This window comes from Amblyomma maculatum, chromosome 1 (genome assembly GCF_055883805.1).
Source record: "Amblyomma maculatum isolate TAMU_Amacu chromosome 1, ASM5588380v1, whole genome shotgun sequence".
Taxonomy (NCBI): domain Eukaryota; kingdom Metazoa; phylum Arthropoda; class Arachnida; order Ixodida; family Ixodidae; genus Amblyomma; species Amblyomma maculatum.
This window is the reverse complement of record NC_139344.1, coordinates 286,724,100-286,740,298: the sequence shown is the minus strand read 5'-3', so window position 1 is coordinate 286,740,298 and position 16,199 is coordinate 286,724,100. Positions and strand designations below refer to the sequence as shown.

General features: G+C 45.9%; 1 protein-coding gene across 4 annotated transcripts in view; it reads right to left on the bottom strand.

The window, feature by feature from the left end:
* LOC146206757 (uncharacterized) overlaps positions 1–11,229 on the bottom strand; it is an 84,174-nt gene extending 72,945 nt beyond the window's left edge. The window contains exons 1-6 of one of the 4 annotated variants that reach the window (XM_084591561.1): positions 11,141–11,229; positions 10,999–11,060; positions 4,601–4,692; positions 4,418–4,541; positions 4,219–4,344; positions 1,330–1,449 (exon numbers count right to left, since the gene is read on the bottom strand). In XM_084591561.1, the coding sequence (XP_084447687.1) occupies positions 1,330–1,449; positions 4,219–4,344; positions 4,418–4,541; positions 4,601–4,692; positions 10,999–11,060; positions 11,141–11,156 (540 nt within the window). In that variant the 5' untranslated portion in view covers positions 11,157–11,229. Of the gene's footprint in view, positions 1–1,329; positions 1,450–4,218; positions 4,345–4,417; positions 4,542–4,600; positions 4,693–8,719; positions 9,012–10,998; positions 11,061–11,140 lie in introns of those variants that run through there. The other 3 variants (XM_084591563.1, XM_084591560.1, XM_084591564.1) reach the window with 3 other exon arrangements.
* Between the last annotated feature and the right edge of the window lie 4,970 nt (positions 11,230–16,199).

The following is a 16,199-nucleotide window of genomic DNA, read 5'->3' as shown; positions in this document are numbered from 1 at the left end:
GACAGTGCCCTGTGGCAGCTTCGTAAATGATTATACTACCAGCCGGAACTCCACCTGCACACAATCTGCATACAAACGCCCCGCTCCCAACATGGAGAAGCTGCGGCCCGGACGAGTGCACAATGCAACTCTGCAACGACCAACCAAGCAGGTACGGGCAAGGCTAAACAGCTCCGCCAAGCCCCAACATGAACATCGTCCACCCAACCAATATGGTGACCCAGTCTGAGAAGGAACAGCAGGGTCCTGCCCGCGATGTGCAGGCTAGGAAACCTGAGCTGTACGGTTCCATGTAAGATGATCATTTCTCAAACCGTGTGCGCAAGCAAGGCACCGGAAGCCAACGTTAACAAGCTTGATCGCTTTTGTCTCTTCTCCTCTCTACCCAGCAACTGAGTTGAGAAGTTCCTCGCACATTGGGCTCCCACACCCCGAATATAACAGCTAGCTTTTCACTTCAGGATTATTTGAAACTGGAATCAAAGCTGTTGGCTTTGTTCTTAACTTCCACACATGCCCATTACTCTCAAAAAGACTGGATCACTGAGAGAAAATTTCCTTGGTAAGCCCATGGCCTCCTATATTATCCATGCCCAGTCATAGGCGTCCATATCAAAGGATGCCGAATGTCATGTTCAATGTCACAGCGGAAGAAAGAATAGTGCTACAATGGCACACCCATGCTGCGATGAGATAGCGGTGAGATAACTCTACTTTCCACTAATCCTGCTGGCGTGCCTATGGAGAAACGGCACACGCACTAAGATCTCGTGACCTGTGTCAGCAATAAAACACTGCAGCATTCAAATACACGTTTTACTTTCTTGAACACCTAATTCCAAGCAAGTACGTGGTTTTTTGCCGCTTCTTACTTTTCATCCTTCTCCACTGAGAGTTAGGCAGGAATTAGGTAGAATTAGAATTAGGAACCACATCTGTGGGTGGGTGAGAGGTCAGAGTGTGCCACTTAGCGTCGAGCGACAAAACTAAGTGCTCACCACTATGAAAGAATGAGGTGCTTCTCTGCAACGAGGTGCACGCATCGCATGGCAAGAATGGCAAGTGCAGATCGCCATGTAGGTAGAAGCGCATGAAATGGCAGTCTTGCAATGTGAGCGTCTCGTTATGAAAAATTGCTTAACTGTGGCGAACTTTTGCCGCGCCTTGTGAAGCCATGCTCGCAACCAGAAGTTTTAGGTAACAATGTCGATTGGCCCTGCCGGAGCAAATGACCAGGTATGGAAAATATAGGAGGCTATGATAAGTTATAGAGAATGCATGCTTTATGAAATTTGACAGCAACTAGGCATTGCTAGTTGAACACAGTACCATCGGTGTGCTGAGCCCAGCTCCCCCAAGTGCCAGCAGTAACGCCAGAGACTGGCATGCCCAGGTGTAGTCTTTTCCAAATGTTGCCCATAGCTGTTCCAGCTGCTTCATTAAAGAACCCTAAAAAAGAGAGGGGCATCAAGAGCCAATAAACAATTACTGCATCAAAGCACAAACAGGGCCAGTCTTTCACAGGCACTGCTGCTCATTAATTTCATTTTTTCTTGTCTATAATGGTGCACAATAAATATTAGAATACATAAACAACCATGCAGCAGTCAATTACGACTGTTAAATTAAATTTATCATATAAATTCCTCTTGATGCTGTCTCGGTTTCGTCAGCTAAATAATGGTTGTGGCATGTAAGAAGTGTTGAGGTTATGTGAAACATGAAAAACAATTGCTGGTGCACCATTTGTTGTCATCCTAGCAGACTGTGATCCTGTCTCAAAGCAGACTGTCTCAATAAACACTGTAATAAATCAAACTAGGCGTCAGTGATTATATGGCAATTTTTTCATGTTTCACGAGACATAAATGCTTGTTACATGTCGCAGCAATTGCCTGATTGATTGAATGAAACAGCATCACGAAGAAATTCAAATACAAATTCACCGGTTTAGCCCGTGGGAATTTATATATTCTAATGTCTTAGGCATCATTATGAAGAAGAAACATGCGTGTAAAACCAGCTGTCCATTATCCTTTAAAAACTGGAAAGCTGGCAATTACCTGCCATCAGCATCATTATGAAGCAAAATGGTTCAATGACCACCTTTTCCTGCATTAGCAAGCTACTGGCCTGCCATAACAAATTATTCTGATTCTAAGACGACACAGGAGAACATTTGGTACCATCGCTTCATTTTATTTATCACCAGCACCTGCAGGAACACATATAAATGCTTCCATGGCATTGATACTTGAACAATTGGTTCACGCAAACACAGCGTGTGAATACCCGGAATTATTATGAATTAAATATCCCCCTATTCAGTTTGCTGAGTGAATCGAAATGCATAATAAAAATTATTCGGAACAAATGTAATATGATGTCAAGCTATCAAATAGTTTCCAAATTATAGACACAAAGCCCTAACTGGGCACATTGTAGTTTTCTTTGACAGCAGTTTCGAAAACATGGCCCATTTCGACGTTGCATAGCATACTGCAGCCATTGGTCTCTGCATTCAGCGCAGCAACGCAGTTCATTCTTGTGGCGGCATTCATTTTGCTGAAACATTTGGCCTCCAAAACTGAGCAATGCAGCAGGTTCCACCAGACACTGTGCTTCCATGGTTGATATTGAAGGATATGGGTTCATAACGCTCGTCTTTCTTATCAATAGAGATGTGGTGTTAGCTCGGCATCATCACCAGTAGAAAAAGGTTCGGTTCGTGAAGTTTAACGTCCCAAAGCAACTCAGGCAATGAGAGACGCCTTAGTAGAGGACTTGGAAATTTTCAACCACCTGGTGTTCTTTAATAAGCACTGACATCACACAGCACACACGCCTAAGCCGAGTAGCAAAAGGTAGTTTTCTATGGTGCATACCGACTTTGAAATGTGTGGTTCATGGTGGAGATCTCTGCCACATCTTTCAACCGCTAAAGTTTTAATTCTACATAGCTCTTCGTAGTTTCACAATAGCCACACAAGTGACGAACAATTGCATGAATATTCGATTAATATTCAATTCAGTTCTTTCAACATTCGATTAGGCTTTTAGCTGAATGTTCACATTAAATTACGTACCAAAGGTAGACTACAGTCGATGCTGGATACATCGAACTTGTAGGGAATCATGAAGCAGTTCAATATATCAAATTCGGTATTTATATAAAACATGCTAACAGGTGAGCCTCTCTCTAACCCAGAAGTGTGAATATGCTGCACTCATGCTAGTATGCATGGGTGAACATGCTGCCAGCATACTGGCAGCAAACCACTTGCTGTGGGTGCGGCAACCTGTGAGGCGCGAGCGCACATCATCTCCCACCAGGATGAAAAGAAGAGCACCCTGGGTGCACCTGAACAGACTGGAATTTGCTCGTGTTTCGCATTGCGTGGCACAAGTGCCATTGGACTTGGGGCTGGCATCAAAGCTGTAGTGAACGGTGCACTGGGAAAAGCCATCACATATCAAAAGCGGTCTAATTCTGGTAGTGGCACCTGCAAGTGCAATAATAACTAAATTAAAATTAAAAAACAGTTGATTTCCACGTCACCTTCAGTGGCAAAGCAGGCCAGCTATTCTGACTTCACCGCATGACAAGCGGCGCACCGAACAGGGAGCTAGCATTGTTGGGATAAAAAAAATAAAGGGCCCGCCATACCGAAGGCCACTTTAAAGTGGACCCAAGATTCACCTCGTCCCATGGTTTTACAGCGCTAGCGCAGCCAGCAAGTGTCATGAGACTCGCCTCGATGCACGAAAAGGAATCGTCGGAGAGCTGCCAGGTGAAGCACCCCTGGCAGGGGCACGGCACGCGGTTCAGCATATCGAATGTCTGCTGAACAGGAGTTGGATAAATGCAAACAATGCTGTTATACTATTGAAAAGAATTTTCAAGAGAGAGTTCGATGCGAGGAAAAATTCGATATATCTGAGTTGTATATATCTGGGATTGACTGTATTTGCATTTCATCTCAAAAAAGTGCTATTCGCACAACTCTATAAGCTAGTAGTAATAGGATCAGAAAATGGGATATGCAACCCATTGTCAACCAATTCTTGGTAAAATAGCAAGAAGACAGCCTGTCCTGTGCACATGTTGTTTCACCTATAATAGACACTAAAGTTTTAAGTCAATCAGGTTAGAATGATGAGAGTTCGTACATCAAGCCATCAAACAAAAGACAGAGCACGAAAAGTGCGACTATTTACCGGATAGAAAAGCTCAATTTCTCTCAAACAGCTGCAGCTGGCAGCTCGAACCAGAGGATGGTTGCGCTTCACTTGAATAACATTTTCGACAAGAAGCTCAATGAGCTCATACAATTGAGCGTAATCCTAGAAAAAGAAAAGAGAAATTAGCTACATGGCAAAACAATAGCGAAAGACGAATCCCATGCACCTTGCTTACCACGGGTTCATAGCTGAGGATAATCGTCGTCATGGTGACTAACGTCTGGCTTTGAGCACTGTACCTGGTTGTTCTTTTCAGGGCACCAAACACACTTTTCAATGACTCCACTGCGTCATACACACTGAAAGGCCACAATGTGCATAGTTTTTACGCAAAGCCCAAGTCTGAGTTGTGACTTACATTTTTCCTGACTGATAGTAGCTTCCTGCCTCCTGAAGCATGACCAACATCGTTAGCTGACCGACTTCATCTTGGCGATCGTCCATTAGAACCTGGATGTAAGCACAGTACCAGGAGAAAAACACTACTATGAGGTCGACGTGTGCCATCTTCGGCTAATTGACCCTTTACCACATTAAAAATATGCTGCGGCTAAAATTCAGTCTCGACAAAATACCTGCTGGAGTTGTTGCTTAAGGTGTAATTGGTATGAAAACAAGGCCACCCAGCAATATACAATAGTACTAGTACACATAGAGGCCATCGAGAATATATGCAAATACACGAGCAAGTGGTTATTCTTTTCAAAGCACCACTGCATTCAATGGGGCCACATATCAAAGCAAAGTAGAGCAAGCACAGATGGTCCTAAAGGTAATGCTTCCCACGGCCAGCACTTTACTTCAATGCATGGCCGGATCAGGTTCAATGCCGCTTTGAAGAGAGCGACCACGCATTTTCGCACATATTATGAACAGGCCCTGTAATGCTGCGGTGGCATGTATTTGCAATCGAACCACAGATTTCGGTACCAAAAGGAATGGGGGATCTGGTGAGGACTGTAGTGGTGCCAGTAAATGCTCCATTGGATGAAACCCTAGCAACAGTCATGTTGTTCCGATCTGGACAGAATACCAGCAAAATATTTGCAACCGGCAGAAGACAGACTCAGGATGACGCCTACTTTAACCAGGGACACCAGAAATGTCCCATGTGGAAATTTTGAAACTGGGACCACTTGAAATGGGCTATTCAACAGGGCACTTCCCAGTTCAAAAATAAAAACTGAAACAGAATTGGATATGCTTTCAAGGAAGTCAAGCAGACACACATAGATCATGCACAAGAAACCAGTTAATAATATCATCAACTTAACCCTCTCATGCATGAATTAAACACAGTGGATAAAAAAAAAATTTCCTGCCCAAAAATATCTCTCTAGGCCACAAAGATCAGGAAAAACATTTATTTGAAGCAATCAACAACTTCACTATCATTTCAATGTGTCCCCATATGAGCACACCATGCACTAAAGTGGTCGAGACAATCAGCTTGAGTACAAAACAAAATTCTAATACTCTCAAAAATACAGGACACTGATGCCAGAACAGCATAACAAACAATTTAATGTGAAAGGTTGATGATGGGCATTGCACACTCTGCTCATGCGCTGTGGAAGCACTTGGTACTGAGAGGGACGTTGCACCAACTGCAGAGGTACCTTGTCTTGCTACGGCAAGCAGGACTTCGACAACAGTTGGCTTACTCCTGAGTACTCTTGTTTTGTAAATGCTTTTCTATACAGAAGCTGGCGCAGGCTCATTGGATGAGCAGTCTGGTCGCATCAAGCTCTGTGCTGTTCCAACCAAAGGCTCAAAGCAGTTTATGAGCTCCTTGGAAATGTGAACTCACAACTCTAGTTGGTTCATAAAGTGTTCCTTGCCTTTGTTGCATCTTCATACTGTCGAGACGTTCACAATTACCGCATTTAGTAGGTGGAAGAGCATTCTTATGTAACCTCTCTTGTTCCGGACGTTATTTCTGTACGTTGCAATCAAGGAATGTATATGTCGACACACCCCCATACTTTTGTTGTAAACTTCCACAGAGTGTGGCCGGGTGACATCCATCACTGCTCTTGTTCCTGTTGCCTTTTTCAACTGCACACAAGCTTGTTTGTAAAGAAATATTCTAAAGTAGAGACTCAGGAATTACAGCAAGGAAGTAGTCAATCGGTGTGTCGTGCACGTTGACCCTGTGCTCACCAATAAACCCAGCAGGCTTCCCTGCATAGTCGTCTTCATTGGCAATCGACTATGTGCTGTCCTTTGTCGCAGTATAAGCTCTCGAGGCAGCCCTTAGGCCAGAATTTAATGAAGCACCTTTAGCATGTAAAACTCGCTGTCATCACCTTCATCCTCTTAGCTGCTTAAATGCAAAGATCTCTCTACCAATAGGTCCGTTCGATTTACCTGCACTACCTGATCTAGTTCATGTAATGCCGCACTCGGCCATTCATTTTGGCAGCGCAACGTGGCGCCCACTAAACTACGGCGTTCGTTTTAAACAAGTGCAGACATCGTGCAGGGCTAGTTCAGGCCGATCCTACACAGTGTTGGGAGGTAGTGCTGGTCGTGCAGAAGCGCAACAGCCATGGCAGCAAACGACGGCAACATGCTGACGCCGATCGTCAATGAAGATGGAAGCAGTGTTTGGCAAGAGAACGGCTATGCGTGCAGTAGACTCACGACTTCTTCACATAATTTAGGAATTCTATTGCGTTGCAACCTAGTTAGCTTCAGCACTAGAATTGTGACAACATCGTCAACTCCTCGACTTCACCGAGTCCATCAGCTCAATAACTGTTTGAACGATGGCTGCAGATGATGCGCCGCAATCCATAGCGCTTTCCATCATATCAACCAGCCTGTACACCCTTCAAAACACTTTCACCTGGCAGGATCAATCGGTGAGCAAAAGTCGACATGCAGCTGGCGAAGCGCCAAGACTAGCAGAACCTGCTCTACCTGCACTTCAGCATTCATTTCAGTTTGGCACTAGTGCCACGCTATGCCTGCACTGCTGAACTGGCGCTGCATGAGTGCGGCACTTTTTCTGAACTGCCACGAACTAGTTCATGCAGTTCAAGCTAAATCGAACGGACCTAATCATTCACTTCAGAATCGTCATCGGAGCCAAATTAAAGGTCCAAACGAGCATCGATGTTTTTTCTTGGACACTGCTGGCTTTGAAGACATTTTGGAAAACTGCCATTTTTTTTTCCACGGTCAATGGAAGTGCAACACTTAATACAACCAAATTGCTACCAAGATAGCCTGCACAAAGCATGGAAAGCACCTAGGAAAATACAAGCACTTTTAACCCCAGCCCTGGAATTCTGCGAGTTTTTGTTAGGTGGGACTATAAATGAGGCTACGCTTTTCATGCATTATGTCCCCATTTGAGGACCCAATGTTTGTTTCCAAGAAAAAGAACAACAATAAAGCTGGCTGACATTAAATAAGAGTTGTACTTTGCACATATATTTTTTTATACTCTGACATAGCCACTGCCTCTCGAACTATTTATTTCTTAGGAACATTCGATTGCCTCAAACAAGCCTAACCCCCCCCCCCCCCCCCCTTTACAACCTGGCATTTCAAAAAACATTGAAGGCTAGTGTCATCTGTGAAATATGAGGCATGCTCCCAGCAAGTGAAAAATTTTTATGACCGGATAAATATGTGTCCTCATATGAGGCCCGTATGCATGAGAGGGTAATGTATCAATCCAGTGAACACACTTTTTCTCCACATAATATATAAGACACTCATGCTGGCACCAGTGATGCTTACCTATTGAGTGAAGTTATTCCATGCATTTCCCGTGTTATTTCATGTTATTTGTGTTATTTTATGCATTTCTGTGTGTTTAAAGAAATAGTGAATATAATTTTACCAACAGCTCTTATTGTTAAGGACCATGTTCTGCCCTACTCGTGGAAATGCAAATGTTCACGTAAATATGTCACAAGTGCACTTCGGTGAGACCATCCGCTCTCAAATTGTACCCACTAGCTTTCAGGTGGCCATTTTAATTTCCAGTCACTTTCCAGTGCACTATTTGAATTCCCACTTGCTTCAAGTGGACCACTTCTCACCGCCCCGTCTCGTCCCTTCCTTGAAGTGCTCTCTTTGTGGGGACTGAGCCCCTCCCCCACCTGATTTCTTGCACTGATCACTTTTTTTTTTTTTTTTTTTTTTCAAGGGGGAGGGCTACAACTTCGGACTCCCGCATTCCACAAAAGTGGCTACTACAAAGACGCCGTATTAGGCAATTTTATGTCGATGAAACTCACAAACATAAAAAGGTAAAGATTGGCGATGCTAAATGCGTCATTATGGCTTTCATAAAACAATTTCACAATACAAGCAAAACAGCTTGCTCGCTGGTTTCGTACTGCGCAGAAATGCGAGAAAGTGCATACAAAATACCTGTCAAGAAACAGAGAACTTTTTTACTTCCGGTTTCACTGTCCTTAACGCTGTCGAATTAAAATAACGTAAAATGAACACCCACCTTGACAACATCTGAATAGTGGAGGCCAGCTGCATCGACCTCGTTGCCAGATACGGCATACAATGTTTGGCGAAGCTTCCCAAGATTTGACCACAATTCCTGTTGGCCCATCACAACCACGCAAGCCGGTCGTGATCACTGTCAGGTACCGTACTCCCGTACTCTTTTGCTGCACTTAAGCACGTGACAGCGACATAGCGAAAAAAGCACCAGCTTGTTGCCGTTGGGCTAGGGTCCCTAGGAGTCTCTGTATTAACTCTATGCTAGAAATATTGCTAGTCTGTCGTCCGCCGGCCGCGGCGGGGGCTGCCGCTGAATGATCGCCGCGGTGGCGCTGCGGTGAACCGGAGTGCGCCACTGCTGACAAAGCAGACGACGCGCGCGCCCGTGCGCTTCGAAATGCATTCGCTGCATGCTCATTGTCAGGTGCCTTGTACATGCGATGCCGCTCTTTAGTCTTTGATTTCAGTTTAGTCGTAATATTGAACTCGCAGCCGAGTTGTTGGCATAACCACGGATGCGACTTTTTTTTTTTTCGTGAGCGAAGTTTTGCGCGCATGCCCCTGAGCCGATGTAGAAACGAAGCTGCTTTTTATACCCTATTATCCTGCTGAAGCTACCGCCGTGCCGTCTTGTAATGAAGACTTCTGAGGATTTTGTGCAAACAATTGCGCTTGCATTAAGAACTATACTAGACGCACATTCTAGACTCCAAGGACCATGTGTACGAGCAACAGAGCGCTGTCGCCGGCGTTTTCATTCACGCTATAGTTTCATCTTAACTTCTTCGGACGTTTAGCTAAGTTATAACACGTATGTAGAACTAGAAACTTTCGGATGTATGCACAATTAAAGCACGCAAGATGGGAACCCGAGCCCTTCAAATGGCACCGCGCTTCAGGCAAACAGCTGATAGGCATTCTTTGGTACTTAGGAAGCCTAGTAGCCACTCATCAGAATATGCCATCACTTTTGTTGACTTCCGTTTTGCAACCTCTAAAACATATTTTAACAGCCAGCTGTTAGTTGAGAGGAAGGGCACTAACACTCCTTTCAAACTCTGTCCTTCAAGGTGTTCATTTTCATTTTTCATTTCACCGAGAGCTTTTACCAGCTTTGCTACCTTGTCCTTCGTACGACAATTACTGCTCGATACATAGAAGTCTGTTTCTTAATTTTTCCTTCTTATTGACAGGGTGTTCTGAGTTAACTTTCGCAAGTATTTGCAGGCTATATGCATGTTACATCAGAAATAATGGTACAGTTCGTCGCAAATTAAGCAACGCCCATTGTAGGTGGGAAAGGTCTTGGTAATAGGCGTCAATCCGCTGCCAGGACACAAGCTGAGTTTCGCAATGTCCTGAATAAGATTAATTACCTCTTCTGTCGACTTTGCAGCTATCTCCTTGACTTTGTTTCCTCGAATGCACACAGCAGCATTCATGGCAGCTTCACCACTGCGATGGAACAGAACTCGCCGATGGCAATTGCCTCCGGAGATTCGTCCTCGCTTGAGTGGCACTATGCGAATGTTCATTGTTCAACATCAGAAAGATCGACATTTGTCCCCAGTGGCGGTGGCATGCAGCTTTCTGCATTCCTGGAGCAGGCTCACGTCACACGATCCACCACCGCTGTATTCTTCAACTGGCTCCACTGATGCTTCAGGATCAGTGCACTTTTTTTCTTTCTCTGCAGGTCTCCCTGCTGACTGTTTTTGCTCGTACAAGTTGCGCTCCTTTCTCTTGAGAGGCAGGGGTTTGAACAAGTATTTTGGAGTGTCAGGAAACAGCGTTGAGATGGCATCCTTCGTGAGTTGCGTAACATCCCGTGGAATCTCAATTACCTTTACCTGTCTTAAAACTTCGCTCAATAAAGCAGGGTTTGAAGTGTCGCTCACAAACGTCGACACTAGCTTATTCGTGTAACAGTAATGTGAGGGCAACCCCGATCCGGATCATCCGATATTTATATATACCGATATTTATATCAACGTCCAGGATTTCCCGTCTGCAACTCACAAAATAATGAGGAAGATATTCACCACTTGTGGGTTTGCCCGCCACTGAAGCCGACAATATATCGGCACCTGACGGCAGTGGGCCTTTCACCGAGCAACCCATCTTCGTACATTGCTTGCACGCAAGGGCCTTATCATCGTTCTCTCTTGAATTTTATTAGAACACAGCCAGTCTATTTTCTTTCATTTACTACGCCTTTTAATTTTCGTTTTGCATATTCCTTTATGCCCTAGCTCAGACAATAAACAATGTTATTACCTTTGCAGCCGCGCTTGATGTTGCGCTCCCACTCTTGCCTCTTCCCTGCGTCTTTCGGTGTCCTGAAGAGAGACATTTCACCTTGCACGAGCGCTACCCGGTCTTGCACCCGGGCAAGAAACACGTGCTATATCACGCTTACCCCGTTTTCTGGACATGACGCGATCACATATCCATAAAAAAGGCACACTTGCACACGTGCTAGCTAATTTGCGCGCATTTCGGCTCGCGAGCGAAAAAAAGTGCACGTGGTGCACGAGCCTTGTCGCGGCACCAACGGAGCAGCGCGGCGCAGATTCGCAGTACGGCACAACCGCCACAGCACCACGCTCCGAATGCGTACAGCGCCCCCTGAGCTTTCATCCGGGAAGCGGCCAACCGGTTCCATAGGGAACACCGCTCGGACGGCAGACTAGTGGCGAATTCCAATCGCAGAACTGGAGCAGCGCGCACGCTCCATCACAGAACGCCTCAATCCAGCGGAGAGCACGCTCGCGAGCAAGCGGAGACGGAGAAAGTACCCATCATTCCTTGCACTTGCCCGCGCTTTTCGTGCGCTCGCGTCGTCTGCTTTGCAAGCCTGCAACCTTTCTTCCCTTTGATATGAAGGTTACACCAGCCGTTTACGCAATTATATCCTTCTTGCTCGAAGAGCCGAGCGCGGACACACACGGTAAGACTCCTTCAGCACTTTCTTTAATATGGAAGAAAACTTCGGTTCACGTACCGAATGTTTGCAGTCTTCCAGAGCCGAGCTGTAACGTGCGCGGCTTTGAGTTTACACGGACGATGGACATATAAATAGTTGATTCTTGATTCTTCGACAGATGAGTCGGAACTGCTGCTCTCCGACTCGCTGTCCTCAAGCAAAGCGAGCGCAAGAGCGCGACGCGAATCACCATCCATGGCGGCGGCAAATACTGATCGTCTGCTATGGAGCGGCGCGTTGCAGAGACCAGAACAGAAGCTAGTGTTCCTGTATACAGGAACACTAGCTATACAGGAACACTAAACAGAAGCCAACGCGGCGAGCCACCGGAAATGGATGCGCTAGCTAGCGCATGCGCAAACGTCGGTCGGAAAGTCACGTCACGCAAACTTCCGGTCGGTTGGAGCGACCCTTGCTCGGCAATTGCTCCCGTTCCGCGTTTGGAAGACGCGATCCGTGTTCCGGATCTGCGTTTGGAAGACAATTGCTCCGAAAGGAGCAGAAAACGTTGCTCTGGGGCCGTATTACGGACCGCTCTATAATTGAGAGCGCTCTAAAACGCCCGCTCCTATTGGTCGCCGTCGCCATCTTGAAAAGTTGCGTCACGGGATGCTGCGATTGCGTCGCGGAGGCGAAAAAACAGATGACGTCGCGCACCTAATTATGCCCGTAGTTTTAGACTATTTTTGTAGAGCGCGATGAGACGGTCTAAAACGTTTTAGAGCGAGTTATAGAGCGAAAATGGCGGCGGCGTCCGCGGTGGAGTGGTGTGAGTGGTGGCTGCGGCGCTGAAGCGGCAACGCCGGCGCGAGCAACGACGAAGGGCGGTGTGTGAGAATGCGTTCTACTTGTTCGGCGAGTTGTTCCGACGCCTATTTCGACTTGAAAATGCGAAAGCGGAATGGTGGTGCGATGAATACGCCGATAAACTGTGATGGAGCTCGCAGTCGACCGCTCTTGACGGTGCGGCTGTCATGCGTGCTTCGATCTTTTTTTTTTTTTTTTTTGCCTCCGGAGGATTTCGTCTCCGCAGGTAGTCGGCCTCTCATAACTGACGGTGAGCAAGTGCGTGCGGGCTGAACTCAACTACTGCAAAGTTGGCGCTGAAGGGTGGTTGGGATCCGCAGTGCGCCCAAAGCAAAAGGCGGAGGCGAAGGCGACATACAGTGCAAAACGAATGAAAACGAGCGAGGTTGGTAGTGTACGCTCAACCGCGTTGCTTTTCCCCGTGCTCGTTCTAACTGAAGCATTTTTGTGTGAGACGTTCGTGTGGACATAAGTTTATTTTGCCTGTGCTCCGCGATCGATCTTTCTTTTGTTTCTGTTTCCTAAAGAAAAATAAAGCCCCGATTACACTGCTTTCTATATGATTTCTCCGCGCATTTAGGACCATCACACAGTACCTTGACATCAGACGATGCGCAAAAGCCGGCACTATAGCCGTGGAATCAGCTGTTTTACTGAAAATCGCCATTTTTACGGTTTGTTTACCATAGAGTTCCTTACACTAACTAGAGGGAAAGCTGAGGGCGCTGTCCTTCAGCCACCATGGGCGCGCTAAGAATCATGGGCCGGTGTGCTACTTGTTGCGGGATAGTCGGTTTTTCTCGGGTACGTGGAGTGGCGTTACTGCGATGTTTCTTTGTTTATCATCATCATCTGAAGGTGCGTACATAGACCGCGAAAGCCATAGTAGCGAAGGCGCAAAAGCAGACGTCGCCAATAAATGGTTTCTGTTTCCCGAAATGCCACTAAAAACTTCCTTAAGTGATGGCACAACGATAAATATTTTCATAACGTTTTTTTATTTCAAAGTTTGCCTATTAAGTGCGAAATATTGGTATTTGTGCTGCTCAAAACTAAGCCAATAGGAGAAAGGGCCATCGCTTATATTGGATAAATCTCACACTGGCATTCTGTTTCTCCCTCTTTTTGTAATTTATAGTCACAATATGTTGTTTACCTCTGCCAGCGCGCCCTCGCGGCAAAAGAAGCTACCCACGAGAGCGTTTAATTGCAAAACTGTAGCTGCTTCTTGATTTTTTTTATGACATTGAACTTTAAATGCGGCTTCTTGAAAATATAAAACTTTAGTTAATTTATTCACACGCTATATTTATAAAAAAGTTAGCAAACTGCTCCTTGACGTGCGAATAAACTTGTGTCCGTGAAAATAAGCGGCCCGGGGCGGCACCCTGGCGATCATTGGTTGATTCCGATTTTCGTCACGCGTTGACGTCTCGCCGAGACGTCACGGCGTCGTCATTTTGACGTCACGCTCTATAACTTTAGAGCGAGAACCGTAATTCGGCCCCTGGAAGTGCTCCTGCTCTGTGATTGGAATTCACCATAGCAAATACTTCTAGGGACTCTAGTTGGGCGGATTTCAAAAGGCCGGCGTTGCTGCGACACGGTTGGAATAAGCTAGAAGCTGCAACGCTGCAACCGGGGGCCCGATCCTCGACATTCGCCTTTTCGGCCATGTTGTGACGTACCCGTGACGTGTAAATTGGGGCGGTGCTAAAACGCGTGTACACAGAAATTGATGACGAAATTTAGAAAACAGGGAAAAAAGTTACAAAAAATTAACGCCGTCGTCTGCTACTTGGCGCCGATTACAAAAATGCCAACGCTGCGATGCCGAGAAGCTGAAGGGTCGGTGCGAACCGTGTTTACGCTGCAGGGTAAGGCTGAGGAGATAGTGAGATACTTACGTATACATTGCGGCTGTACTGTACTATTAGTTATGGTCGTTACGACCACAGTGAATCATAGTACACACGCTGTCGGACGTCCAGCAGCAGCTAGGCTGAGCGAACGGCGGTACTCGACGCAAACCCCACAAACAGCCGGTCGTCAAGTGTGAGCGATGCCTTACTTGAGATGCGTGCATGTGGTTAGCTGTGCGTAAGTTTCATTTATGGACTTAGTCGCGCAAAGAAATCGGCGAGTATCAGGATCATCTTTGCACATTCACTTCTCAGCTAGTGGGTATAAAGAAGTTGTTTACGAATACTGAGAATTGGAAGCGCCCAGCAGATTTTCGGGCTGCAGTTGCCACTAGAGAAGAGACACACCTGTTCGACAACAACGCTGGCCTTCTCAAGGTATCACTGCCGTTGGAAACTGCATGCCTGCGGCAGCCCACCGTTTCCATCATGTTATGTCTGTTACGGCTACGTGTCGGCTTCAGTGGCGTAGCGTGCGGATATCGGCCCGGTGAAGCGGCGTAGTGAAAACACGCATAGTGGAGAGCTCGATTAGGCCATATATCTGGCGATCTTAGCCTGCGCTGACATCGGACCACCTTTAGGATGGAATTAACACGCTGGCGTGTTAATTCCATCGAAATGCGATCGTCGTGACTGGGCTACGCACATATACTGCGGGTCAGAGAGCCGGCGTCTGCATGGTTACACTTTTTATTGAGCCATCGCGGCGGGGACGTTTTCACGCAGCCGCAAAAATAAGCAGATAAGATTTTCTGGCAGCAATGAAAATGCAATAAAAAGTGTAACCATGCAGATGCCCACTGGCAGCAACAGGTTAGGTTTCACGCTGATGGCATTTAATGTGCCCTGAATTAGACGTACATAGCACGTTGTATGCACATTTCACCGCATGCAGAGCGTCACTGTGTTGTGGCAGATGTATTAATTATCTCGTTAAAATAAAATAAAAAATCTGTCGGTATTATTCTCCTTGGTTTCTGAGCATGTTGCATAAAAACATTTTATAAAAGTAGCAACACTGCTCGTCTGATGCAGGTACACATCACACCACAATGTCACAAGTGAAACAAAATTTGTCAGGTACAGCCTAGTTCCTTTGCTACTGTTTACCAGTTTTGCACTTGCAATAGCATCTGGCACTTTCTTTCAGTGCAGCAAGGTTCTTCAGAGGAGAGAAGGGTGAAGAGGTCAGCTAGAGAAATGCCTTCACTTTTTTTATTTGACGCTCAGGAAGTGAAGGAACAGACATGAAGAGTGAATATGATATATGATGCCTAATTACAATGAGCTAGATGCAGTATGGAAACCATTTTCTTGAAGCAATTGTCATTGAATGTAGCATTCATGCACACATTAACCAGTGCACATGCTACACAAAGCCCGAACCTGTCTCTGAGTGAAGCAAGGGAGCCAAAGGGGAAAACAAGCGTGACTTTAAGGACACCGTAAGTAAAAAGTAACAGCAACAAAAAAGGAAAACAGAAGTATGCACAGGGACAATATTAGACAAAAAGAAACATGAATTGCAAGGCTGATGTGGCCTGCAGTACATTATTTTTAGGAGAGACAGCAACGCAATCGGGTGGTGTTCTGGATTTTTTGGCAAAGGGTCATTATTGCCAGGTGATAATACTGTATGATTTGTATTGGCTTTGCCATCCCCTGTGTGCTCTTCCAGCAATGCATAATGTCCAACGTGCAACTGTCTAACATCCACTCTCTACACTCTGACTCAAAAACATGCTCAAATGAACCTCACC